Genomic DNA, 27713 nt, shown 5'->3' on the forward strand with positions numbered 1-27713 from the left:
TCTGGTGAGAGGTAAATGATTTAATATTTTTCTTTACTTAGTTGTGAGTAATACTAAGTACTTAGTTTTGTTTATTCATATGAATTTTTATGGAAATTAGTAATTTATGATTAATAATATAGCTTGGGTTCTTAGGCCTCAGATAATTTATTTCTATTTCTAGCATTCTGGTCATTTTCATCTTCCTTTTCCTCAAATCTTTGCTAAGAGATATGTTTTTATCCTTTTGCTGGTTCTTATGCTATAGGAAATGTCACGAGAAAATGGGAGTTAGCAAAAAGTATATATCTAATGGTTGTGTAATGGAAAAGAATGATTGGATAAAGTGTTACTTTTTGTATGCTTGCTTTCTTTAGAATTTTTTACATGATTTCATACATAAATCATGAAATTTTATCATAGAAATTGTAAGTAATTTAATTGTATATAAGAAAGTAGGAAGGCTATTTTAATATTCTTTTTTTTAAATGCCTAAGTTAAATGCCTCCTGTTCTCTTTTGAATGTCTAAGTTTGTAAAATGGCTAATTTATTGTTCATCTCCTGCATAGAATGAAACATTTTTTAGATCAGATTGACTTATACATATTAAATATATTTGATTTTTAATATGTATCTATTTTGAATTTTACTATATAATCTATATGTATTTGAATCAGAATAATTCTAGGTGCACTCACCTATAATGGAAAAGAATCTAGAAAAGAATATATATATATATGTATATATCTATATATACACACACACATATATACATATATAACTGAATCATTTTGCTGGACACCTGAAACTTAACATTGTAAATCAACTGTACTTCAGTTTTTTTAAAAAAGAATATTTCTAGATGTAATTTGATTATGTCCTCATTGCTCTTAATTACTTCCAAATCATTTTTTTGTTTTCATAAATTCTGTTAATACATTATATAAATTACATTAAATATTTATAAAAATTGGAAAAAGAGCAGAAAGATTACAAAAATCACCCACTAACCTTGTATTCCTAGTAACTAATAATATTATAATTTATTTCATTTGTACTCTGTGTATACCCTTAAAAATAATTGTATTTGCATTTGGATTATAAGTAACTGTGTGTCCTGCCTTTTCTATTTAACATTGTATAGAATACATTTTTTTCATAGTTATTATTTTAATACCTATATAGTAAAGTTTCCATCCTCTGGCTATATTGTAATGTTCTTAAACATACCATTGGGCTTTTTCCCAATGGGTTCTCCCTAGTCTGGATTATGTTGCAAGGAACAATTTAATATATATTTAGCCCTTTTTTAAATTTCTGAGATTATTTCTTTGGCATAGATTTCTAGAATTGGAATTACTCTATCAAAGGTCATAAAGAATTTAATGACTCTGAAAACCTTCTGACAGATTGCTTTCAGAAAGGATTGTACTAATTTACAGAGCTACCCCCAAGAAAGGAGAGCACTTAAACTGCATATAATCATGCTTTTCCTGTTTAACTTGTTTCCTACCTTGTTTCTATTAAAGTCCCAACCTTTTATTTTCCCCAGACTGTTCAGAAATGTAACTGTTTACTTCTTTTCAGATTCATGGCTCAGAGTTTTGACATTGCAAAGAATAAAAGAATGAGATTGGCTTTCTTTAATGGTTAAGCAGAAACTACCCTGCAATTTAAGACTTTCTGGTTGCTAATAGGTGCAGATGTTAGAACAAGTGCTTTCTGAGCTAGAAAGTTTTTATTTATGAAATTTAATAAGTTATTCCCAGTTCACCAATGATACAGCTGCTGAATGTTCCTACCTTATAACATCTGTAGCTAAAAGCTCTCAGGTTAGCCCAGTCTTGAATCTTCTTTATATTTGACTTCAAATCTTTGTCAGGCAAGGCTGATGTTTCAGAAAGCAGAGAAAGAGAGTTATCTACTTAGGAAGTTTCTTTCCTAATACGTATTCATATTAATTGAATTACCAGAGTATAGAAAATAGTAGCTGTTACCTGTTATTCTTCCTATGTTCTGTCAGAATTTTTATTTTATTAAAATCATCACCCTTTCTTGTTTTTGTGTTTTTTCATTTTACAGTTCCTATTCTTGTCCTCAATGGCCCAGCATGCTACTGATCCTATAAGTCTTTTAAAACTAATAATTTAGTTGTAGGCCTTTTAAAGTAGGAGATATTTTCCTTTTTTTTTTAATTTTTTAAAAAAATTAAAATGTGGACCATTTTTAAAGTCTGTATTGAATTCGTTACATATTGCTTATGTTCTGATTTTTTGGTTGCGAGGCATTTGGGATCTTAGCTCTCTGACCAGGGGTTGAACCCATGCCCCCTGTCTTGGAAGGTGAAATCTTAATCACTGGACTGCCAGGAAAGTCCCTAGGAGATATTATTTCTAAGTTGCAATAATTTGCTTACAAATTATTGAGCAACATTTTACAATAGCATGAAGCACTGTAGTAAAATAGCTTTAGTTTTATCCAGTTTTAGGTTGAATACTACAATATGGTATATTGAAGTTTCCCTGGAAGAACATCTTGGTTTAGTAATACTTTTATTGTCCTAGAATTTTCAGATCTTACCCAAAAAAAGTCTGAAAGGAAATGAAGCTTAAACTATAATTTTTTTTAATTTTATTTTATTTTTAAACTTTACAGTATTGTATTAGTTTTGCCAAATATCGAAATGAATCCGCCACAGGTATACCCGCGTTCCCCATCCTGAACCCTCCTCCCACCTCCCTCCCCTACCCTCCCTCTGGGTCGTCCCAGTGCACCAGCCCCAAGCATCCAGTACCGTGCATTAAACTATAATTATTTGATAGCAGTTCACAGTTGTTTTTTAAATATAGAAAAGTTACACGAATAAAACAACAGGTACAAGTGGTTCTTTGTACCTTTCTTGTTATTTTAATGTTATTTTTAATTATTCAGTTAAATACCTGGACCTCTTGCTAAACTTATGAAAAAGAATTTCACCAGTTCTTTTGAGTAATACAGTATCTTTTATTCATGTTGCAAATGTCAGGGGGAAGGAAAGTTTATGAATTTTATAGTTTTTAGGATTTCAAAATATAAAAACACAACTTTGTGTGAACCCAAGGAACTGTCCTTCGAAGAAAGTGAGTGGAGAATACAAGACAGTATATTAAAAAAAAAAAAATTAGTTCAGGAAACAACACCACATTAGTTTTTAGGATTTCAAAATATAAAAACAGAACTTAGTATGAACACAAGGAACTGTGCTTCAAATGAAGAAAGTGAGGTGAGTGGAGAATACAAAACAGAGTACATTTCAAAAACAAAAACATACCAGTTTAGTTTAGTTTATAAACAATGACTATACAAACATTGCCTGCCTTCAGAGAGTTTATTTTTGAAACACTTGAGCTTTTGGAGTAGAGCATTCCCTGTTAATTTTAGCAAAGATATAATGGTAGTATTATAATGTTTATATACTTTTATATGTAATATTATATGCTGCATAATTAAATCTACTATAACTTTTTATACAATAATATATTTTATGTGAAGCGTTTACCTAATAACATTTCATGTGTTATAAATGTCAAATGTTTACTGAACAATTATGTTTATAGCAAGATTATTATATCTTATAATTGTATGTTCTTAATAAAGTCAACAGCAGAACATTAAATGTAGCAGTACCATAGACAGAACAGGGTGTAATGTGACAGAGTATGCAGTGTGTAGATGGCAGAAGTGATCATCTACTCAAGTGAGCAGGCAGGCCAGCTCTGCTGAAGGTAAAAAACAAGTTGCATTCAAACATTTGACATTTTCTTTTCTACTCCGTTAACTTTGAGAATAATTTTTTTTAAACTTTGACAGTAATTATTCAGTGTGTTGTTCATTAAGTCATGTCTGATTCTTTGTGACCTCTTGGACTGCTGCATTCCAGGCTTCCCTGTCCACTACTCTCCCAGAGTTTGCTCAGATTCATGTCCATTGAGTTAGTGTTGCTGTCTAACCATCACATCATTTGGCTCCTTCTCCTTCTGCCTTCAATCTTTCCCAGTATCAGGGTCTTTTCCAGTGAGTCAGCTCTTTGTATCAGGTGGCCAGAGTATTGGAGCTTCAGCATCAGTCCTTCCAATGAATATTCAGGGTTGATTTCCTATAAGATTGACTGATTTGATCTCCTGTGGTCCGAGGAACTCTCAAGAGTCTTCTTCAGCACCACAATTTGAAAGCATCAATTCTTTGGCTTTCAGCCTTCTTTATTGTCCAACTCTTGCATCCTTACTTGAATACTGGAAAAGCCATAGCTTTGACTATACAAACCTTTGTCAGCAAAGTGATGTCTCTACTTTTTAATAAGCTCTCTAGGTTTGTCATGGCTTTCCTTCCAAAGAGCAAGCCTCTTTTAATTTTATGGGTGCAGTCACCATCCTCAGGGATTTTGGAGACCTGAGATCATGTTAATTATTTGTACTTTTGCTAAGGCATGGATTTGAAGATACTGTGCATCTGTTGTGCAAAAGCCAGTCACTTAGCAGATGAGCAGCATTAATTAACAGACCCATATGGGACTTCCCTGATGGCACAGTGGTAAAGAATCCACTGCCAATAAAAGAGACACAGTTTTGATCCCTGGGTCGGGAAGAGAAAAAAATGGCAACCCACTCCAGTATTCTTGCCTGGGAAATCCATGGACAAAGGAGCCTGGCTGGCTGCAGTTCATGGGGTCGCAAGAGTCGGATATGACTTAGCAACTAAACAACAACAAACAGATTGAAACAAGTTGGGTGATTTAATCTTAAGCTGCAGTGATAGAAATATAATATCCAGAACATAGTCCGTCAAACTCTTTATTCCTCCCTTAAACATAATCTGAATATTAGGTTTATTTCAGGATGTCACCCTTGACAGAGGACACCAAGACTGGAATACTCTCAGAAGATGTGTTATACTAAAAACTGTATCAAGGCTGATAGCAATGACTTATAAAATGGTGAACTTCAAGGCCAGTTTATCTTTGCTCTGGTGCTAATTCCTGCATTTCTTCTATGTTTCCAGCAAGAATCACAGTAAACTTCAAAAATTAGTAGTTTTTCCCTTTCTGGAAATACAAATAGTAGCTTGCTTAGCGTTTTATTCATCTAGAGTGCTTAAATTTAGAAAATGTGAGTAACGTATCATTCGTTTTTATACCCTTCCAGGAAAAAATGGCCCTTTTATGGCCTTTTTAAAAAGGTATAAAAGGTTGAATCTTCTGTATTCATTTTATCTTATGCTTTGCCAGCAAAATTCAAAATTATTCTTGCCCTTAGAAATTTTAGGATGAAAATAGTTAGGTAGTTCCATTAAGAGTACTCTGCTGATCTTATATTCATATTGTGCTGTAACCCTCTTAGAACTAAGAAGACTGTATTTTTTTTTAAATTTTCCTTCTGTATTTTCCCACATTTTGTACCTATTTTAACTCTTTAAAATGTATTTTACTGCCATGTAACCCCTGATTATTATTTGTTTGTTCTGGACATTGTTGTCACTGTTGTTTAGTCACTAAGTGTTTTGCGATGCCATGGACTACAGTCTCCCAGGCTCCTCTGTCCATGAGATTTCCCAGGCAAGAAGACTGGAGTGGGTTGCCATTCCCTTCAGGGGATCTTCCCAACCCAGGGATCAAACCTGGGTCTCCCATATTGCAGGCAGATTCTTTATCACTGAGTCACCTGGGAAGCCCTGGACAGTAGTGACCTTTAAGAAGCCAAGAAGTTAATGCCTTGAATAGAGCTAAAGACCAAGTGAATATTTTGGTCCTTGAAAAAATCATTAAGAATTACAGGAATAAGTTTATTGCTGTATCCATTCTTAAGTATCTGCTCTAATGTAGAGGAATGAATATCCAGTTATTATTCATTCTGGATATAGGATATCCTGGGTATAGGAGTTCCTGCTTTCAAAGATATGTGTGATTCCCAAGTCTAAGAGTAATGAGAGAGTATCCTAAGTGTGAGTGATAGATTAATATAAAGTTTTCTGCTTATACTGATCCTTACATTTTAAATAATTAAAAAGCTTTCCCATGTTAGACTACTAAACATTGCTATTAGAGTGCTAGTAATTATTTCCCTAAAGGGAAAAGGTTAATTTGCTGACCTCTCAAAAAAATTAGAATGAAATGCAAAGTAATTCTAAGGGGTACTACTTACATCCAACCTGTCTCCTTCCAGCTCAGTCCATCCTCAGAATGTTGACTCTTCTGAGTTTCATTACGACAGAGCTCAGGTATTAAAGGAGTCTGGACAACAAAGGTCAAAAAAATCAAGACGCTAAGTGTGAGCAACAAACCCCGTCAAGTTGCAGAAGTGGACTTTCAAACTGAGTTTCTTCCTGACCAGGGTTTCTGTGTTCCCTATTGAGTTGATAAGCTGAGCTGTGTCCTTCCAGGGGGCATCCTGCCAAAGGGCCATCTTGTGCTTACATGTCATTCATCTTGCAGATTCTGACACTCAGTGGGTTACTTGCCCTGTGTTTTCAGCAATCCATGGTCTTCATGCTCGACATGCTTGCTTTCTAAACTCTGCCTATTTGTCCAATATGAAGAATCTATAAGAACACAACCACTTTCCATTAGTTGTCCAGCCTTCTCTGGTTTCCTCTTCTCTACTTCTCTTTCCTTTGAAATACCTCCCTCAGCATTCACTGCCTACCCTTACTGCTTCTATTCTGCCCCATATCCTAATCAGCTTACCTGGAGTTAATGTATATATGTACATACTATTATTAAAAGAACTTCTAGAATCCTATTTAATTCCAAAGAGACTAGGAAGCAGTTTTGTCCTGCCTGCAGTCCCTGTATAGATTTGTAGCCAATAGGAATCAGTCTTTAGAAACTTTAAGTATACCCTCTTTATCTGTGCTATCATAGATTCTGTACCTTTTTCTCCATGTAAATATAGGACCAAGAAATATTTTTTTACCAAATGAGACCACTTTTATGTTTATTGAAATTCTATTGAGGCCTGTTCCCCCCCATCCCCTGGTAATATTTCCAGGTGGCATAGGGAGCTCCCTAGTGGGCAGTAGTGTGTCCTGGCAACCCAAAATTCCACATGGTGCTACTAATGTAATACCTGGTGCAGCAAAATAAATAAATATTTAAAAAGAAAAGAGTGCCACTCTATAGCCTACTACCTGGACATTTAATTTTTTGTGACTTTAGGAAAATTACTTAATTTCTCTGTACCTCCATTTTATAGTCATTGGTTAAATAGAGCTAATAATAGTAAAAATTAAATGTGAAAAGACATGAGAAGAAGAAGTACCTGATAGGAGTAACATTATCAGTAGCCAGGGGACCTACAGACCTGACCACACACTCCACACTCTGAGTATATTCACAGATCTTGAATTTATGAACCATAAGCTTCTGATGAGTGACGAAAATCTCATTTTTAGCACTTTTCACCGTACTGTAACTTTTCAAACTGGTGCCCTTCTTTTAAATTAACAGTGGACCCGTTGGCATTTGGTTTCCAGGCTAAATCATCTAAGTATACACTTTAATTTTCCATGTCTGCCATGTTTTGCACGATTCACTTATTAACCTCAGGATCATTCATAGGTTCATCACACATGACCATTCAACAGTCACCGTTTGCTTGTGAATTTTTTTACTTTGGAGATGGTATTTTTTTAAGTTCATTTGTTTCCATTGGAATCAAACCCTTTTTATTTGTATTTTCAACATGTGGAATTGCTTTTGTATTCAACAGCCATAATGAAGTTAATATTTATGGAGCACTCTATGCACTGAAAAAATGAGATGGCCAAATGATAGTGAGCACCATTGACTATAAATACTTTGAAACAGAGTGAGCGTGCTTTTGTTTTATACTGAAACTTGATCAAGTAAAATTTTACAAGTAGAAGAGTTTCTGTACTTGCTTTTTAGCTGATCTCTTTGCTGCACCAGTTTGCCTTCCCACAGGTTGTATACAGCAAGGTAATGTTACACAGTATTTGTATCATATCACTTCTTTTAGCAGTAGCATACCTTGCCTTAGCTAGTATCTATAGAATTGAGTCACTAAATTCTTTTAATTTGGAATGTGCTCTTTATTCTGATTGTTCTCACTTCTGTTCAGTGAAAGAAACCCTTTGTTAACAAACAGACTTGACTTACATAAGGCCCAGAAGTGGGCCTTTGTTTCTGTTTAATAATACCCTATGCCTTATGACACATTGTTTATAAATACACACTATGTCATGTGGGACTATATTGTCTTGTATGCAAGGTCTTCCCGGGTGGCTCAGTGGTAAAGAATCTGCCTGCCAATGCAGGAAAAGTGGGTTCGATCCCTGGGTCGAGAAGATCCCCTGGAGAAGGAAATGGCAGTGTACTCCAGTGTTCTTGCCTGGGAAATCCCATGGACAGAGGAGCCTGGCAGGCTGCAGTTCATGGGGCCTCAAAGAGTTGAACAGGCTGAGCAACTGAACAGAAATACGTCTTGTATGCTCTCATAACTATTTATTTGCTTCTTGAATTCAGTTAATAATCATAATTCATTTTTACAAAGCTTCAGTGTCCATGAGAACATTAATTTTCTTCATTTTCTTTTGTGTTTTTCGTATGTATCTCATGTACTTAAGGTGGCCAGTAAGCACAGCTGATTTTTACTTGAATTTCAGCTTTGTAATTTGTTAAAAGGCACAAAGATTTCATATCACCTTTAGTCACAAAGCGCCAAAACCCCTTGTCAGTTTTGAAAAGAAACCCCATTCTTCATCTGTGGAACAGGAAATTGTACTTTTTCCCTTACAAGTAGAACTGTAAATTTCTTTCCGTGTGTCTTTTTTTCAGGTCTTAAAAACCATAAAATATTTTGAAATCGTCCTCTTCTCTCCCATGTGGCCTCTAAAATAGTGGTTGTTTGCACAGTTACTATTCTATAAATGGTTACTTTAAAGATAATAGGTATGGTGTACAAATCTAATTTTAAAATCATAGTTACCTGCTTTTTCTGTGGGATTATTGAACTAGTATCAGAATAAGCATGAAGAAGTCTTGAGTGTTTCTCAGTTAGTTTTGCCCTGTTTTCTCAATTCTACAGTGAGATCTTTGTATTTTAAACCTAGAAATTATCAAAATTTTATTAAGAATGCCATCAAAGAATCTCTACCTATTTACTTTTCAGTTAATTCTCCTTCTCTTAATTGAAAACGTATGCAATCAATTAAAAAGTGTATTCTTTAATTTAGCCTTTAATGCCTTTTAACCACTAGCATTGTGATAATGCTATTTTCTTTTTTCATTCCAAATGTCCAAATGAAATAGGCTTTAGGGGAACTAATCAGATAACCAGAGGCTTCCTTGGCGGCTCAGACGATAAGAGTCTACCTGTGGTGCAGGACCTGGGTTCAATCCCTGGTGAAGAAAATGGCAACTCACTCCAGTATTCTTGCCTGGAAAATCCCATGAACAGGGGACCCTGGCGGGCTACAGTCCATGGGATCACAAAGAGTTGGACACGAATGAGTGACTAATACTTACTCTAATCACTGCATTCTATGAAGAAGACGCTCTGGGAGTTGAAAGTTGCTAACTTTTGAATGAACATTTGGAAATCTTAATTTGGGAGCTTCTATTTTGAGTTATGGGAAATCTATCAAAACGAGAGATATATATTATCATCACCCAAAATACTTGAATACTTGTTTATATCTGAAGATACTGACTAAAGTAAATTAAATAGATTTTTTTAAGGTATTTCTGTTCTGAGAACAAAAACTTGACACTGATTATTCAGTTCAGTTCAGTCTCGTCTGACTCTTTGCGACCCCATGAATCGCAGCAGGCCAGACCTCCCTGTCCATCACCAACTCCCAGAGTTCATTCAGACTCGTGTCTGTCGAGATGGTGATGCCATCCAGCCATCTCATCCTCTGTCGTCCCCTTCTCCTCCTGCCCACAATCCCTCCCAGCATCAGGGTCTTTTCAAATGAGTCAGCTTTACACATTAGGTGGCCAAAGTACTGGAGTTTCAGCTTCAGCATAAGTCCTTCCAATGAACACCCAGGACTGATTTCCTTTAGGATGGACAGGTTGGACCTCCTTACAGTCCAAGGGACTCTCAAGAGTCTTCTCCAGCACCCCAGTTCACAAGCATCAATTCTTCGGCTCTCAGCTTTCTTCACATCCAGTCTCACATCCATACATGACCACTGGAAAAACCATAGCCTTGACTAGACAGACCTTTGTTGGCAAAGTAATGTCTCTGCTTTTGAATATACTATTTAGGTTGGTCATAACTTTCCTTCCAAGGAGCAAGCGTCTTTTAATTTCGTAGCTGCAATCACCATATGCAGTGATTTTGGAGCCCCCAAAAATAAAGTCTCTCACTGTTTCCACTGTTTCCCCATCTATTTGCCATGAAGTGATGGGACCAGATGCCATGATCTTAGCTTTCTGAATGTTGAACTTTAAGCCAACTTTTTCACTCTCCTCTTTCACTTTCATCAAGAGGCTTTTGAGTTCCTCTTCACTTTCTGCCATAAGGGTGGTATCATCTGCATATCTGAGGTTATTGATATTTCTCCTGGCAATCTTGATACCAGCTTGTGTTTCTTCTAGCCCGGCGTTTCTCATAATGTACTCTGGATATAAGTTAAATAAGCAGGGTGACAGTATACAGCCTTGACGTACTCCTTTTCCTATTTGGAACCAGTCTGTTGTTCCATGTCCAGTTCTAACTGTTGCTTCCTGACCTGCATACAGATTTCTCAAGAGGCAGGTCAGGTGGTCTGGTATTCCCATCTCTTTCAGAATTTCCCACAGTTTATTGTGATCTGCACAGTCAAAGGCTTTGGCATAGTCAATAAAGCAGAAATAGATGTTTTTCTGGAATTCTCTTGCTTTTTCTATGATCCAACGGATGTTGGCAGTTTGATCTCTGGTTCCTCTGCCTTTTCTAAAACCAGCTTGAACATCTGGAAGTTCACGGTTCACTTACTGCTGAAGCCTGGCTTGGAGAATTTTCAGCATTACTTTACTAGCATGTGAGATGAGTGCAATTGTGCGGTAGTTTGAGCATTCTCTGGCATTACCTTTCTTTGGGATTGGAATGAAAACTGATGTTTTCCAGTCCCGTGGCCACTGCTGAGTTTTCCAAATTTGCTGGCATATTGAGTGCAGCACTTTCACAGCATCATCTTTCAGGATTTGAAACAGCTCAACTGGAATACCATCACCTCCACTAGCTTTGTACATAGTGATACTTTCTAAGGCCCACTTGACTTCACATTCCAGGATGTCTGGCTCTAGGTCAGTGATCACACCATCGTGATTATCTGGGTCATGAAGATTTTTTTTGTACAGTTCTTCTGTGTATTCTTGCCACCTCTTCTTAATATCTTCTGCTTCTGTTAGGTCCATACCATTTCTGTCCTTTATCAAGCCCATCTTTGCATGAAATGTTCCCTTGGTATCTCTGATTTTCTTGAAGAGATCTCTAATCTTTCCCATTCTGTTGTTTGCCTCTACTTCTTTGCATTGATTGCTGAGGAAGCCTTTCTTATCTCTCCTTGCTATTCTTTGGAACTCTGCAGTCAGATGCTTATATCTTTCCTTTCCTCCTTTGCTTTTTGCTTCTCTTCTTTTCACAGCTATTTGTAAGGCCTCCTCAGACAGTCATATCACTTTTTTGCATTTCTTTTCCATGGGGATGGTCTTAATCCCTGTCTCCTGTACAATGTCACAAACCTCAGTCCATAGTTCATCAGGCACTCTGTCTATCAGATCTAGTCTCTTAAATCTATTTCTCACTTCCACTGTATAATCATAAGGGATTTGATTTAGGTCATACCTGAATGGTCTGGCGTTTTCCCTACTTTCTTCAATTTAAGTCTGAATTTGGCAGTAAGGAGTTCATGATCTGAGCCACAGTCAGCTCCTGGTCTTGTTTTTGCTGACTGTATAGAGCTTCTCCATCTTTGGCTGCAAAGAATATAATCAATCTGATATCGGTGTTGACCATCTGGTGATGTCCATGTGTAGTCTTCTCTTGTGTTGTTGGAAGAGGGTGTTTGTTATGACCAGTGCGTTCTCTTGGCAAAACTCTATTAGCCTTTGCCCTGCTTCATTCTGTACTCCAAGGCCAAATTTGCCTGTTACTCCAGGTGTTTCTTGACTTCCTACTTTTGCATTCCAGTCCCCTATAATGAAAAGGACATCTTTTGGGGGTGTTAGTTCTAAAACATCTTGTAGGTCTTCATAGAACCGTTCAACTTCAGCTTCTTCAACGTTACTGGTTGGGGCATAGGCTTGGAGTACCGTGATGTTGAATGGTTTGCCTTGGAAACAAACAGAGATCGTTGTGTCGTTTTTGAGATTGCATCCAGGTAGTGCATTTTGGACTCTTCTGTTGTATTAAGAGATATATTAAGAAAGCAAAATGAACAAAGGCTAAAATATAGTCATTCTTGGCCCAAATGCCATGTGTGTGTTGCTGGAAAATCTCATATTCTGTAAAACTGAACACTAAACTAACAGGGCTTATGAGAAAGGTAGTTTTGGTACAGATTGCTTACAACTACATAACTCTGTAAGTACAGCCCTAACAAATAAAATGTTGCTCCAAATGCCAGGACAAATATCTCCTGACAGTTACACCTAGACTCGGTCCATACTTTGCAGCCACATACTCTGAAGTTCAGACTTCCTCGTTGAAGATACGTGCTTCTTCTAATGGAGACCAGTTTAATCAAAACTAAAAACATAATTCAGAGATACCCTTCATCAATTAAGGTGTTCTGTTTTATTTTGATAGTGGGGAAAGGTGTTCACATCTCCATCTATACTTGCTGCCTCCCAAGATGTCTTAATACAGAGGAAAGTCTAGCAGTTCTTTTTTTTTAATTTTAATTGAAGGCTAATTACTTTACAATATTGTATTGGTTTTGCCATACATCAACATGACTCTGCCACGGGTGTACATGTGTTCCCCATCCTGAACCCCCCTCCCACTTCCCTCCCCATACCATCCCTCTGGGTCATCCCAGTGCACCAGCCCCAAGCATCCTGTATCCTGCATCGAACCTAGACTGGTGATTCGTTTCTTATATGATATTATACATGTTTCAGTGCCATTCTCCCAAATCATCCCACCTTTCCCTCTGCCACAGAGTCTAAAAGACTGTTCTATACATTTGTGTCTTTTTTGCTGTCTCGCATACAGGGTTATCGTTACCATCTTTCTAAATTGCATATATATGCGTTAGTATACTGTATTGGTGTTTTTCTTTCTGGCTTACTTCACTCTGTATAGCAGTTCTTTAAAACAGTAAAAGTAAGCACTTCTTGCAATAAAAGAAGTTACTTGCTAGGGGTTTTCTCCTGCTCCTGGTTACTTGACATCATTCACATGCTGGGAATAAGATCTTTCACAACTTTGCATTATACTGATGAGATTTCTCTGTTTGCCAGTTATATATATACTAACTCTATTGAAGAAATAATCAGATATTAGCTAAAATAACTGTGTAAGCAATAGAGATGATATGGGTATAAAAAATGGAAGTAAAAGAAGATTAGGTTTGGTACATTGTAGATTGGAGTATAGTCAAAAATCTAGAAAGACGTTTAAACTAGCAGAACTGTATACAAATTTTGTTTAAAACAAACAAACAAAAATTCATTCCCTAAAGCAACATTTTGTGAGTGTATATCCCAACTTATGTCAGATACCCAGTTAGTTATGGCATAATTTTACATTCTTTCCAGAACATGGTAGCGCCCAGCATACATTAAATGAACAATCACTGCCCTCTTTCACATTTAGCCTGGCCACTGCCTTAATAATCATCTCAGTATGACATTCCAGGCATTACTGCCAACCAGTCTGCTTTGGTCTATCATGTGATGTTATGTATCAGCAGGTTGCTGTAATCCAAACAGTGGGCTAATCTCCTTACCAAAATAGTTGTATTTATTTCTTGCAGCACTGTTATGTGGTAGGTAGTGTTTTAATCCCCATTTATAAGTGAGGAAGTAGATGCTAAAGTACTATCAAATTGATTGTGATAGTAAGTCACCTCAAATCTTATATGTAAAAGGGTAAAATATAAAATGAACAATAGTATAAATATAGCAAAATAAGAAAACAATGAGATTACAGTTGATGGTAGATACTTAAACTGACGTGTTATGATAAGTTGGGAATGAGAAGTCATTATAAGATACTGAAAAATAATGGAAAAGTAGAAGACTCTGAAAGCCAGTTGGAAGATTGGGACAGACATATAGGAGACAGAGTAGGCCTTTTAAGAGGTGATGAAGGCAGCCTCAGGTTGTGACTTTGAGATTTCTAGTTTTAGTTGCTGTGAGTTTTATTTCCTACACTTAAGAAGTCAGTGAGATTGCCTGTGATATTCTTAAAGTAAGTCTACTTTTTACTTGAATTAGGTGAAATGACTATTGTTTTTCCCAAATATCTACGATATCTATGATAATAACAATTCAGAATTTAAAATCAAGAGAAGGATTTGAGAAACACACAGTTCTGATGATATTGAATTTGTGATGTCCAGTGGACCTTTGATTATGCAGAGTCTCTGGGTTAGAGATTTTTTAACTTGTCAACTGTAGATCGTAAGTGGAGATGTAGGCATGAATGAGATCTCCCATAGAGAGAGAGAAGAGCATAAAACTTTGGAATGAACCATGACATCAGTATATCAGGAGCTGGCTGAGGAAGAAGGATCCAGTCTGAGAACAGTCCCAGAAGAGTCTGAATTAGGAGAACTAAAAGAGTGATGTCAGCAAAGTCAAGGAAGTACGGGACCAAGAGGAAAAAGATCACTGTCAGGTGGCCTGAAGAAATCAGGTACCATGGAGAGTGAGGGGACATTTGATTCGGTGGTGGCCTTTGCTTGCTAACACAGTTTTGATGGGGTTAAGGTAAGAATATGAAAATGTGATCTCAGTGGGTCAAAAAGACAGTGCAAAGTGATGCAGCAAAAAAATTTACCAATGCATCCTGATAAGTATCAGAAATATAGTAGAAATATGTTATGATGATGAAAGAGGGGCATGATTTAGGGCTGAAATAGGCCTTAGAGATTATTCAAATAGCAACTGCTTATTTTAACACATGAGGAAACCAAGTCTTTAAAAGGTTTATTCGTTTATACCATGGCAGAGCCCATAGTGGCAGATAGAACGGATGGCACCTTAGTCTTCTGATTCCAAACCTACCGGTATATATAGGCAAACTCTAAGCTCAAAAGGGAGGGGGATTTTCTTTTGATTTCTAATGTTTGTCGTATTCTTTGAGCATTTAAATGTGTTCTTCCTCATACATAGAAAGGGATAAATTGTGATTGTGCTAGAGTATATTAATCTGCATGTCCAGTGTATTATATGTATAAAGATGTTGGTAAAAAGCCACTGGCTGAATCTAAAACAAAATGCCAGACTCAGTCATGTTGCAAAATTTAATCAAAATATATATTCATAGCCAATTAAGAGAGAAAATTTAATTTGTGATCAGGTAGAAATATTAAATAATGTTATAGAAGTATTAAGTGAATTAGAATGTTAAATACTGAATATTAAAATAACTGCTCTTATTTATGAATGTTGTGTCTATCCTTTGTCAGTTGTATGAAAATAAAATATTCACAACAGTATTTTTGATCATCCATGCCAGATCATAATTTCTTTAGTTTTTGGTATAAGAGCACCACCTATGGGTTTCTCAGGTATTTGAGGGAAAACTTTTTAAGCGTAATCTAATAAAACAAAAATGTAATAAAATTCTTTCCTGTTTTGCTCTATAACTAGTCTCTCCAGCTCAGTTTATTTAAAGGTTAGGAGTTATTTGCTTTATCATAGGTTATTCCCACCTGGTTTTTGGATGTGTCCCAGAACTGTTAGATCAGCTGATAAGTATTTGAGTACTTACATGCCATTACAGTGTTAGTTTAACGTAAAATTGTATTATTCTCTTTAACGTAAATGAATCTTTTCATGAAAATGAACAGTTTACAATATCCTGGGGGAGACATGATAATAGTTTTTGCTAGTTTATTTGTATGTTTGTATCTTCATGAACTTAAGAATTTCTTCAATATACTGCTACAAAATGCTTTGGCAAGAGAGTGAAGAAAGGAAAAAGGGCTTATAAATGACTTAGAGCATCTTTTCATTAATTGCTGAGATGATAACTCATTAGAACAAGGATGGAAACAAAATTCTGGCACTTCAGTATTCAGTCAGTTCAGTTCAGTTGCTCAGTCGTGTCCAACTCTTTGTGACCCCATGGACTGCAGCACGCCAGTCTTTGCTGTCCATCACCAACTCCCAGAACTTGCTCAAACTCAACGTCCATTGAATTGGTGATTCATTCCAACCATATCTCATTCTCTGTAGTCCCCTTCTCCTACCTCCTTCAATCTTACCCAGCATCAGGGTCTTTTCCAAGGAGTCACTTCTTCACATCAAGTGGCCAAAGTATCGGAGTTTCAGCATCAGTCCTTCCAATGAATATTTTGGACTGATTTCCTTTAGGATGGACTGGTTGGATCTCCTTGCAGTCCAAGGGACTCTCAAGAGTCCTGTCCAACACCACAGTTAAAAAGCATCAATTCTTGGGTGCTCAGCTTTCTTTATAGTCCAACTCTCACAATCCATTCATGACTACTGGAAAAACCATAACTTTGACTAGACGGACCTTTGTTGGCAAAGTAATATCTCTGCTTTTTAATGTGCCGTCTAGGTTGGTCATAACTTTCCTTCCAAGGAGTAAGCATCTTTTAATTTCATGGCTGCAGTCATCATCTGTGGTGATTTGGGAGCCCCCAAAAATAAAGTCTGTCACTGTTTCCATTTTTTCCCCATCTGTTTGCCATGAAGTGATTGGACCAGATGCCATGATCTTAGTTTTCTGAATGTTGAGTTTAAAGCCTGCTTTTTCACTCTCTTCTTTCACTTTCATCAAGAGGCTCTTTAGTTCTTCTTCACTTTCTGTCATTAGGGTGGTGTCATCTGCACGTCTGAGGTTATTGATATTTCTCCAGGCAAACTTGATTCCAGCTTGTGCTTCCTCCAGCCCAGCATTTCTCATGATGTACTCTCCATATAAGTTAAATAAGCAGGGTCACAATACACAGCCTTGACATACTCCTTTTCCTATTTGGAACCAGTCTGTTGTTCCATGTCCAGTTCTAACTGTTGCTTCTTGACCTGCACACAGATTTCTCAAGAGACAGGCAGGTGGTCTGGTATTGCCATCTCTTTCAGAATTTTCCACAGTTTATTGTGATCCACACAGTCAAAGGCTTTGGCATAGTCAATAAAGCAGAAGTAGATGTTTTTCTGGAACTCTCTTTCTTTTTTGATGATCCAGGGATGTTGGCAGTTTGATCTCTGGTTCCTCTGGCTTTTCTAAAACCAGCTTGAACATCTGGAAGTTCACGGTTCCCATACTGTTGAAGCCTGGCTTGGAGAATTTTCAGCATTACTTTGCTTGCGTGTGAGATGAGTGCAGTTGTGCAGTAGTTTGAACATTCTTTGGCATTGCCTTCTTTGGATTGGAATGAAAACTGACCTTTTCCAGTCCTGTGGCCACTGCTGAGTTTTCCAAATTTGCTGGCATATTGAGTGCAGCATTTTCACAGCATCATCTTTGAGGATTTGAAATAGCTCAACTGGAATTCCATCACCTCCACTAGCTTTGTTCGCAGTGATGCTTCCTAAAGCCCATTTGACTTCACATTCAAGGATGTCTGGCTCTAGATGAGTGATCACACCATCATGATTATCTAGGTCATGAAGATCTTTTCTGTATAGTTCTGACTATTCTTACCACCTCTTAATAGCTTCTGCTTCTGTTAGGTCCATACCATTTCTGTCGTTTATTGTGCCCATCTTTGCATTAAATGTTCCCTTCAGTTCAGTTCAGTTCAGTCGCTCAGTCATGTCCGACTCTTTGCAACCCCATGAATTGCAGCACACCAGGCCTCCCGGAGTTCACTCAAACTCACATCCATCGAGTCGGTGATGCCATCCAGCCATCTCATCCTCTGTCGTCCCCTTCTCCTCCTGCCCCCAATCCCTCCCAGCATCAGAGTCTTTTCCAGTGAGTCAACTCTTCGCATGAGGTGGCTAAAGTACTGGAGTTTCAGCTTTAGCATCAGTCCTTCCAAAGAAATCCCAGGGCTGATCTCCTTCAGAATGGACTGGTTGGATCTCCTTGCAGTCCAAGGGACTCTCAAGAGTCTTCTCTAGCACCACAGTTCAGAAGCATCAATTCTTTGGCACTCAGCTCTCTTCACAGTCCAACTCTCATATCCATACATGACTACTGGAAAAACCATAGCCTTGACTAGACGAACCTTTGTTGGCAAAGTAATGTCTCTGCTTGGTATCTTTAATTTTCTTGAAGAGATCAGTAGTCTTTTCCATTCTGTTGTTTTTCTCTGTTTCACTGCACTGATCACTGAGGAAGACTTTCTTATCTTTCCTCACTATTCTTTGGAACTCTGCATTCAAATGGGTATACCTTTCCTTTTTGCCTTTGCCTTTCACTTCTCTTCTTTTCTCAGCTGTTTGTAAGGCCTCCTCAGACAACCATTTTGCCTTTTTGCGTTTCTTTTTCTTGGGGATGATCTTGATCATTGCCTCCTATACAGTGTCACAAACCTCCGTCCATAGTTCTTCAGGCACTCTATCAAATCTAATCCTTTAAATCTATTTCTCACTTCCAGTGTATAATCATAAGGGATTTGATTTAGGTCATACCTGAATGGTCTAGTGGTTTTCCCTGCTGCTGCTGCTAAGTCACTTCAGTCGTGTCCGACTCTGTGTGACCCCATAGGCGACAGCCCACCAGGCTCCTCCATCCCTGGGATTCTCCAGGCAAGAATACTGGAGGGGGTTGCCATTTCCTCCTCCAATGCATGAAAGTGAAAAGTGAAAGTGAAGTCACTCAGTCGTGTCCGACTCAGAGCGACCCCAGGGACCTGCAGCCTACCAGGCTCCTCCGTCCATGGGATTTTCCAGGCAAGAGTACTGTAGTGGGGTGCCATTCAATTTAGTCTGAATTTGGCAATAAAGAGTTCATGATCTGAGCCAGAATCAGCTCCCAGTTTTGTTTTTGCCGGCTGTGTAGAGCTTCTCCATCTTTGGCTGCAAAGAATATAATCAGTCTGATTTTGGTATTGACCATCTTGTGATGTCCATGTTTAGAATCTTCTCTTGTTGTTGTTGGAAGGTGTTTGCTATGACCCGTGTGTTCTCTTGGCAAAACTCTGTTATAGCCTTTGCCCCGCTTCATTTTGTATTCCAAGGCCAAATTTGCCTGTTACTCCAGATATCTCTTGACTTCTTGATTTTGCATTCTAGTCCCCTGTAATGAAAAGGACATCTTTTTTGGGTGTTAGTTCTAGAAGGTCTTGTAGGTCTTCATAGAACCGTTCAGCTTCTTCAGCATTACTGGTTGGGGAATAGACTTGGATTACCGTGATATTGAATGGTTTGCCTTGCTTTATTAATACTTCAGTGTTAATAAGCCCCAAATAGAATCGCATTTGGATAAACACAGTCTTTTTGTAAAATACCAAAGTATTTTTTTGGTAAGGGGAAAGCAAAAACAAGTGGAAACTTTGTGTGTGGGCAATAAGATGTATGCTAGATTATTATATATATATTATTATATATATATTAATTAATATATATATATATAATATATCAATGTATTGTATACCTGTATTTTCATGCCATGAATCTCTGTGTTCGAAAAGTGATTAAAAACAAGATCCCTTTGGCAGTATACCCTAATTTCAAACTAGATGCATTTTAGGCATGAACCTGCAGAGGTTTAAAACCTTGATTGCATGTTTTCTGCAGGGAATGGCTAATTCTATTGAAATAAGTATTGACTCTCTGAGCAATATAGTTTGCCATATGTTGACCATTATGGATAAAAACTTTGTAAAATTACTCCTTAGCAAGCATACTTAACCTAAATTGAACAGACCATAACCTCTATTACATAGACACACCAAAAAAAATGGTCATTTTGGCAGCTACTTTCCCCACTTGTAATTTGCTCCTTTTTATCTGCTCTTACTTTAAAAATTAGATAGTCTGGTCTGTCAGAGTTGTATCAAATAAGAGATTCCAAGATTTTAAATTTTACTGAAGGTTTAAACATTGATTGCATTTTTCTTTTTTTTAGCCTGTGACTCTTGAGGGAGACTAAATTCTGGGATTATTAGCTGAATTCTGGATTGTTAAAATGTGAACTGTGAGCGTTCAAGATAATGAAGGGAGAATCAGTTCAGTTCAGTCGCTCAGTCGTGTCCAATACTTTGCGACCCCGTAGACTGCAGCACGTCAGGCTTCCCTTGTCCATCATCGACTCCTGGAGCTTGCTCAAACTCATGTCCCTCACGTCAGTGATGCCATCCAACCATCTCATCCTCTGTCGTCCCCTTCTCTCCTGCCTTCAATCTTTCCCAGCATCAGGGTCTTTTCCAGGGAGTCAGTTCTTCACATCATGTGGCCAAAGTATTGGAGTTTCAACTTCAGCATCAGTCCTTCCAATGAGTATTTGACTGATTTCCTTTAGGATAGACTGGTTGGATATCCTTGCAGTCCAAGGGACTCTCAAGAGTCTTCTCCAACACCATAGTTCAAAAGCATCAATTCTTAGGTGCTCAGCTTTCTTTATAGTCCAACTCTCACAATCCATACATGGCTACTGGAAAAACCATAGCTTTGACTAGACGGACCTTTGTTGTCAAAGTAATGTCTCTGCTTTTTAATATGCTATCTAGGTTGGTCAAAACTTTTCTTCCCAGGAGGAAGCATCTTTCAATTTCACAGCTGCAGTCACCATCTGCAGTGATTTTGGAGCCCCCCAAAATAAAATCTATCACTGTTTCCATTGTTTCCCCATCTATTTGCCATGAAGTGATGGAACTTGATGCCATGATCTTCGTTTTCTGAATGTTGAGTTTTAAGCCAACTTTTTCACTCTCCTCTTTCACTTTCATCAAGAGGCTCTTTAGTTCTTCTTCGTTTTCTTACGTAAGTGTGGTGTCATCTGCCTATCTGTGGTTATTGATATTTCTCCCAGCAATCTTGATTCCAGCTTGTTTTTCATCCAGCCCGGCATTTTGTATGATGTACTCTGTATATAAGTTAAATAAGCAGGGTGACAGTATCATGCAGGCAAAGTGCTGGTAGTAGTTTGAATTTATTCTCCGTTTCTTCTAAGATATTTAGATATCTAACCACATAATGATAACTTTAATCACTGACTATTTCAAGCCTTTATTTTTAAAATAATTTAGGAATCATTTATGACTTTGTAATAAAGTTTGGAAGTATTCCTGGAATGAATTAAAGAACTACTTTGAAGTAATGTTTTGCTGCTTTTATCTAATCATCTACCCACTTTAACAACTCAGCATCTTACTGTTGTGTTTATATGTGCTTTCCTTTAATTATTTTGTTCAGAAGACTATATTTATATGATTTTTTTAAGTATCCAAAAAGTAGTTCAGTAAAGCTGATTTTTAGGTAGTTATAATAAATTTAAAAGGTGAATCTTGGGAAAAAGATAGATGGATGGATGTACCAGTTGATCTCCATGGCTAAAGCTAGCAGTCTTGACTCTTAAATTGTGTGCAGAGATCCAAATTGAAAAGTTCCACACCTCCGCAAGACTTTATACTTGATTAGGATAAGATAATTTGACTAAAAGGAAAGAAAACAATCTAATTAGAATAATGAAAGTTTTTAAGGTTGGCCATACCGTATTTATTGTATATGATTTGACATCTGATATGTTTCTTTTTAATAAATACTAATTTACTTAATGCTTTATTTAAAATACAACAGTTTTCTAAGATTGCTTTGATTATCTTCCAGCCTGTGGAGAAACTCCAGAACAGATTCGAGCACCGAGTGGAATAATCACGAGCCCAGGCTGGCCTTCTGAATATCCTGCCAGAATCAACTGTAGCTGGTTCATAAGGGCAAACCCAGGGGAAATCATTACTATAAGGTAATTTTGATACCTCCTTGTATTATTGTTTGATGTTTTATTACAAAATATAAATCCGCTTTCCAAATATCATCACTCAACATGCAGTATAAAAAGATGATTTTTAGAAAATAAATTGTATTTATCATTACCGTCTTGAGGGGAAGAATAATGGCCCATTCTTCCCCTTCTATTAGGGCATGTGTTTTGAATATTTTCTAATGGTGATAATGAATTTGTGCTGAGCCATCCATATTCTTCTAGGCAATTTTTTAACAAAAGCTACATATCCGCAGAATAGTTTATTAGAATCAAGAATATAATCTTTGGCAATGAGACAAATAAACAGACTTACTATAATTCACTTGGATATCTAGCCCATAATCTTGGTCCTGAAAGTAGAGTCCTCTACCTTAATGAATTAAAACATAGTTGTAGGCTATGCCTCTGTATATGTTATGTGTGTATAAAACTTGACGTAAGCTAATGATGGATAAATACTGTGTCTAGAAAAAGCTCATTTTTCATAACAGTGAGACAATAGATCATTTGTTAAGAATACAAAATGAAATATAATCCTAGGGAAAATAACCGTAAATTCTAAATCCTAAGAATAAATAAGATATAAATAAGGAAGATTAAGAGTATTTTAAAGACATTTAAAATTGTAGAGAAAAACTGTGGGAATAAGATACTAAGGAGGAAATACCCAGTAGAACCAGTTATTGCTTGCTTAAGGAAATTATATTGGGGTTATTAGAGGAAAAAATTTGCCTGAAAGGGAGAAAAAAGTGCACCTAAACAGAGAACTATAACACAATTAAGAATGCCGTTTCGATCACAGAAGTATTACAAAGGCATCTTTGACAGTCTTTCATTATTTACATTTTTATGGATGATAATCATGGAACATTAGATTTAAAAGAGACCTCGTAGATCATAGACACATATCCCTTCATTTTTACATTTTCAAAAAAGTGGGATTCTAAATTAAGCCTATGTTTGAACGTTTCCGTCTTCCTTTTTTATATTTATTAACTCATGAGGACCAGTCACGTGAGGAACACAGTTGTTGTCTGTCCCCTTTTTTCTGTGGAAGCCATAAAACAGCAACATATGGTATGTTTTCCTTTGGTTCCTCTCTGCCCTGAGCCATAGCTTCTGGAACACTGAAGCTGAGCATCGGTGGAAGCAGTAACACTCCTCTGTGAGAAATACGATTCCCTTGCCTGATACATGGGTGGGATGTGCCATGAAAGTTACCCTTCTGCAACTGTACCAACATTGGAATCTGAACAATATGTCTGTTTTCTGCTACTTACAGTATGACTTAAGTACAAATGTGTTTCCAAAGTAACATTTTACCATAGGGGTTCCAAATATTTTTTAAACATGAAACTAGCATTTTTAGAGATTTTTCTTCTTTTAACCTAAAATTTCAACCGCAAATTAAATTTGCAGCCTACCAGCTCAGTTCTGTAAAACTTGGCAATTCTTGCCAGCACAGAGGAGATGACATGGAGTACTGCCATCTGGTTCTGATCATGTGTTGGATCCTTGAGATGTCACAAAGCTACACTAAAAATCAAGCACAGTATTGAAATGCAGAGTATTAGAGGTGAGCCCAACACACCTAAAGGAAGATTTCCTAAATTCTGAACTGAGTTAACAAATTTGCATTTACACAGCCAGTCTCATAAAATAAGAAAGTAATTTTAGTAATTGTCCTAGTTCTTACTGAAACCATTATCATGATAATAACAAACTTTTAAAGATGACATATTGACATAGTATGCAAAGAAAGTCAAGTTTCACTTGTGAATATTGGTGTAATATCTTAAAAAATAGTTCAAAAGAAATTTATACCATGATCAAATGAAGTTCATTTAAACACACAATTTAGTCAGTATTAGGAAACATTAAATTCATTTACCATATTAAGTCAGAGAAAAGGTATATGATTATCTAGACACAGGTTTTAAAACTTTTTGGTAAAATGAAAATCAACATGCATTCCTGAGTTTAAAATAATTAAAATATAGATAAAAGAAACTAAAATTACATGCTATAAACAAATAATACTTAGAACTCTCCTTGTAAAACTGGTTAAACTATTTAACCAGTTTATACGCATTTTTATCCTTTCCCTGGAAATCTGCTAGAATTCACAAAGGCCACCTTATCCTCTGTCTACCTTATCCACAGAGGATTGGATTCTGGTTCCCTGCTTGAAGCCAAGGACTAGGGTCAGGATATTTTGTTTAAGAAAGGAGACTGAAGAAGACTTCTACTAACCACTGCTTGAACTCTCATGGAGCTGAGAGCTTAGAAAGATAGGATGACATACCATAATAAATGAGAATTTAACTAAGTCCCTTACTGATTCTGTGACACGATTGTAATACTGCTCTGAACTGCCACGTTAGGGCTGGTTTTAGAAAGGAGACCTAAACAGAGGAAGTTACAGAGCAGATGCTGTGGGAGAATATAGGGGAAAAAAAATTAAAAACAGCACCAAAAATCCTCCTCAGAAGCTTGCAACCCCCAAATTTCTAGAATGTATGAAAAAATTTAATATTAATCAAAACAGCCAACAAAATCAAACTGTTAGTCACTCAATTGTGTCCAACTCTTTGTGACCCTATGGACTATAGCCCGTCAGGCTCCTCTGTCCATGGAATTCTCCAGGCAAGAATACTGGAGTGGGTAGCCATTCCCTTCTCACAGGGATCGAACCTGCATCTCCCGCATTGCCAGCAGATTCTTTGCCATCTCAGCCACCAGGGAAGCAACTTGGAACACAGATTTACTACAGACGTTTTACACTTTAATATACTGGAGTTTTTTTTCCTTAACCTTCTTTATGCCATGAGCACTTTGGTAGTTTGGTGAAACCTATAAATCCATTCCCAGAATATTTTTAAATGTATAGAATAAAACACATAGCATTACAAAAGAAACCAGTTATTCCTGAAACACAGCTATCAGATATTTTTACAAATACATATATGTTTATTAACAATTAGTGAGCAAGCCATGCTTTTAACAGTTACTATAATTTTAAAGTGGTTTTGAGTGTAAGTAGTTACTCTAGATATCTACTAAAACTGAAATGTAATATGAAATTTTCTATGATTTCTACTGGTGACAGTGTGAGAAGCATTATAAAAACTATTCATAGTATGTTTATTTTCTTTTGTTTTAATTTTATTTTATTTTTAAACTTTACAATATTGTATTAGTTTTGCCAAATATCGAAATGAATCCGCCACAGGTATACCTGTGTTCCCCATCCTGAACCCTCCTCCCTCCTCCCACCCCATACCCTCCCTCTGGGTCGTCCCAGTGCACCAGCCCCAAGCATCCAGTATCGTGCATCGAACCTGGACTGGCGACTCGTTTCATACATGATTTTTTACATGTTTCAATGCCATTCTCCCAAATCTCCCCACCCTCTCCCTCTCCCACAGAGTCCATAAGACTGATCTATACACCAGTGTCTCTTTTGCTGTCTCGTACACAGGGTTATTGTTACCATCTTTCTAAATTCCATATATATGCGTTAGTATACTGTATTGGTGTTTTTCTTTCTGGCTTACTTCACTCTGTATAATAGGTTCCAGTTTCATCCATCTCATTAGAACTGATACAAATGTATTCTTTTTAACAGCTGAGTAATACTCCATTGTGTATATGTACCGCAGCTTTCTTATCCATTCATTATGTTTATTTTCATAAGTAAAGCAATGTTAATGAAATGTTAAATTTCAGTTACAGATGGGTGAAAATAAAATTGTCGATTTTTCTACAGAATTTGAGAATTTGAAAGGGGATTAGAAACACTGAATACTTGTAGTTGGACTTAATTAGACCAAAGCGTCCCTGGTGGCTCAGTGGTAAAGAATCCACCTACCAATGCAGGAGACGTGGGTTTCATCCCTGGATCAGAAAGATCCTCTGGAGAAGGGACTAGCAACCTGTTCCAGTATTCTTGCCTGGGAAATCCCATGGACAGAGAAGCCTGGCAGACTATAGTCCATGGAGTTGTAAAAGAATGGGACATGACATAGCAGCTGAACAACAACAACAAAGACCAAAGCAGAGGGAAAGAAACTTTTTTTAAAAACCTATTAATATAGGAGAATATAGGAAAAGAGGAAAATGAGAAAACCCTATCCCCACCCCAAATAGAATTAAAAAAAAAAAAACAAATCTCACTTAACATTTAGAAGATAGACTATCCAGTCAGGTTTATTGGTTGGTTAACTGGTATGATCCTTCTCTAATGGGCTTTAGGAACATACCTAAAAGAGTACCAATACAGAAAATCTAAATAATGAAGATAGGAAAAGATAAGCTACGAAATACTGATCAGAAGAGAGCTAGTGTAGGAGGGTTAATCAGTTGTAATTGACTTCAAAACAAAATATTAATAACAAATGGAAGATAGAATCATGGTTAGATGTTCTGTACCTAATAACGCAGCCTGAAACCAAGCAAAAGCAAACTGTAGGGAATTACCAAGCAGATAATCTGACCACATTTTCCTAGTCCACAATTACAGTGGAAGTTTGTAAACATATTTATCTGAATTTAAACAGGAAAACTGTAAGTAAAAATAGAGAAAATTTGATACTGATCCAGTAGACACATATATCACATATGTGTGTGATTTTTATACCTATCTCAGTGGATAGAGAATGCACATTCCTTTTAATGACATGTGCAACATTTATTTAAAAATTGATTATACATTAAATAACAAAGGAATTCTCGATGTATTTCCAGACTACATCATTCAGATTGTGTTCTCTGACCATAACACAGTTATATTGGAAAACAACAATTAAAAAGCCCATATGTTCAGAAACATATTCCTAAATAACAACTGCACCAAAGATGGAAGGCACAGTGGAACTCAAAATATTTTTAAATAGCTGTAATGAAAATATTAGATATTAAAACTGTTGAACTACGTTGAAACAGCAGTTAGTGAAAAATTTACAACTTTAGTGCATTGAATTAAAAATAAATGCATGGAGAGTAAAGTGGAAAATATATTAGCTCAGCATTTTCTCAAGAGTTTAGAATAAAAACTACAGGGTAATCTTTATTTACCAGAAAATAATTAAACAGAAAAAATGAATTAAAATTAAACAGAAAAAAAATCTTTATTTATTAGAAGATAATTAAACAGAAAAAAAAAAACAAAAAACTGGTTTTCTGAAAAACTGAGTAAAATAAACAAAGACAGATCTCAAGGAAAGATCTGTATCTTTTTTTTAAAAAAAGATACAAAAATGTCTATAGTTGTAAATACAATAATAGAGATTTTAAGTCACAAAGGAATATCGTGAATGGTTTATATTGATACTTTAATAAATTAGATGAAGTGAATCATTTCTGAAAGTGTGTTACCAAATTGATTCAAGAAGAATTAGAAAACTAACTAATGTAATAGTCATTAAAGAAATTAAATCAACAGTCAAAATAAGATTTTACACCCAGATAATTTTACAGGCAATACCAAATAAATAGAGAAAGAAATTTTCTTAACTTGCTAAAAGGTATCTGTTCAAAAATTTTAAAAATCAAACTTTTAATATTGAAGTTAAACACAAAGGACCAAAACAAGGTTACATACTTTCACTGCTTGTACTTGAACCCTCAGTCAATACCACACTCCAACAAATAGGGATTCGTGATATAAAAAA

The 27713-nt window shown here is 36.4% G+C and overlaps 1 protein-coding gene across 2 annotated transcripts in view; it reads left to right on the forward strand.

Annotated features, from left to right (window-relative positions):
• LRP12 (low density lipoprotein receptor-related protein 12) overlaps positions 1-27713 on the forward strand; it is a 91239-nt gene that overhangs the window by 47452 nt on the left and 16074 nt on the right. For both annotated transcript variants that reach the window (XM_010863480.1, XM_010863481.1), the window contains one exon: positions 21885-22020. In XM_010863480.1, the coding sequence (XP_010861782.1) occupies positions 21885-22020 (136 nt within the window). The remainder of the gene's footprint in view (positions 1-21884; positions 22021-27713) is intronic.

The sequence above is a fragment of the Bison bison genome, unplaced genomic scaffold, assembly GCF_000754665.1.
Source record: "Bison bison bison isolate TAMUID 2011002044 unplaced genomic scaffold, Bison_UMD1.0 scf7180017864491, whole genome shotgun sequence".
In the NCBI taxonomy this organism is placed as follows: Eukaryota; Metazoa; Chordata; class Mammalia; order Artiodactyla; family Bovidae; genus Bison; species Bison bison.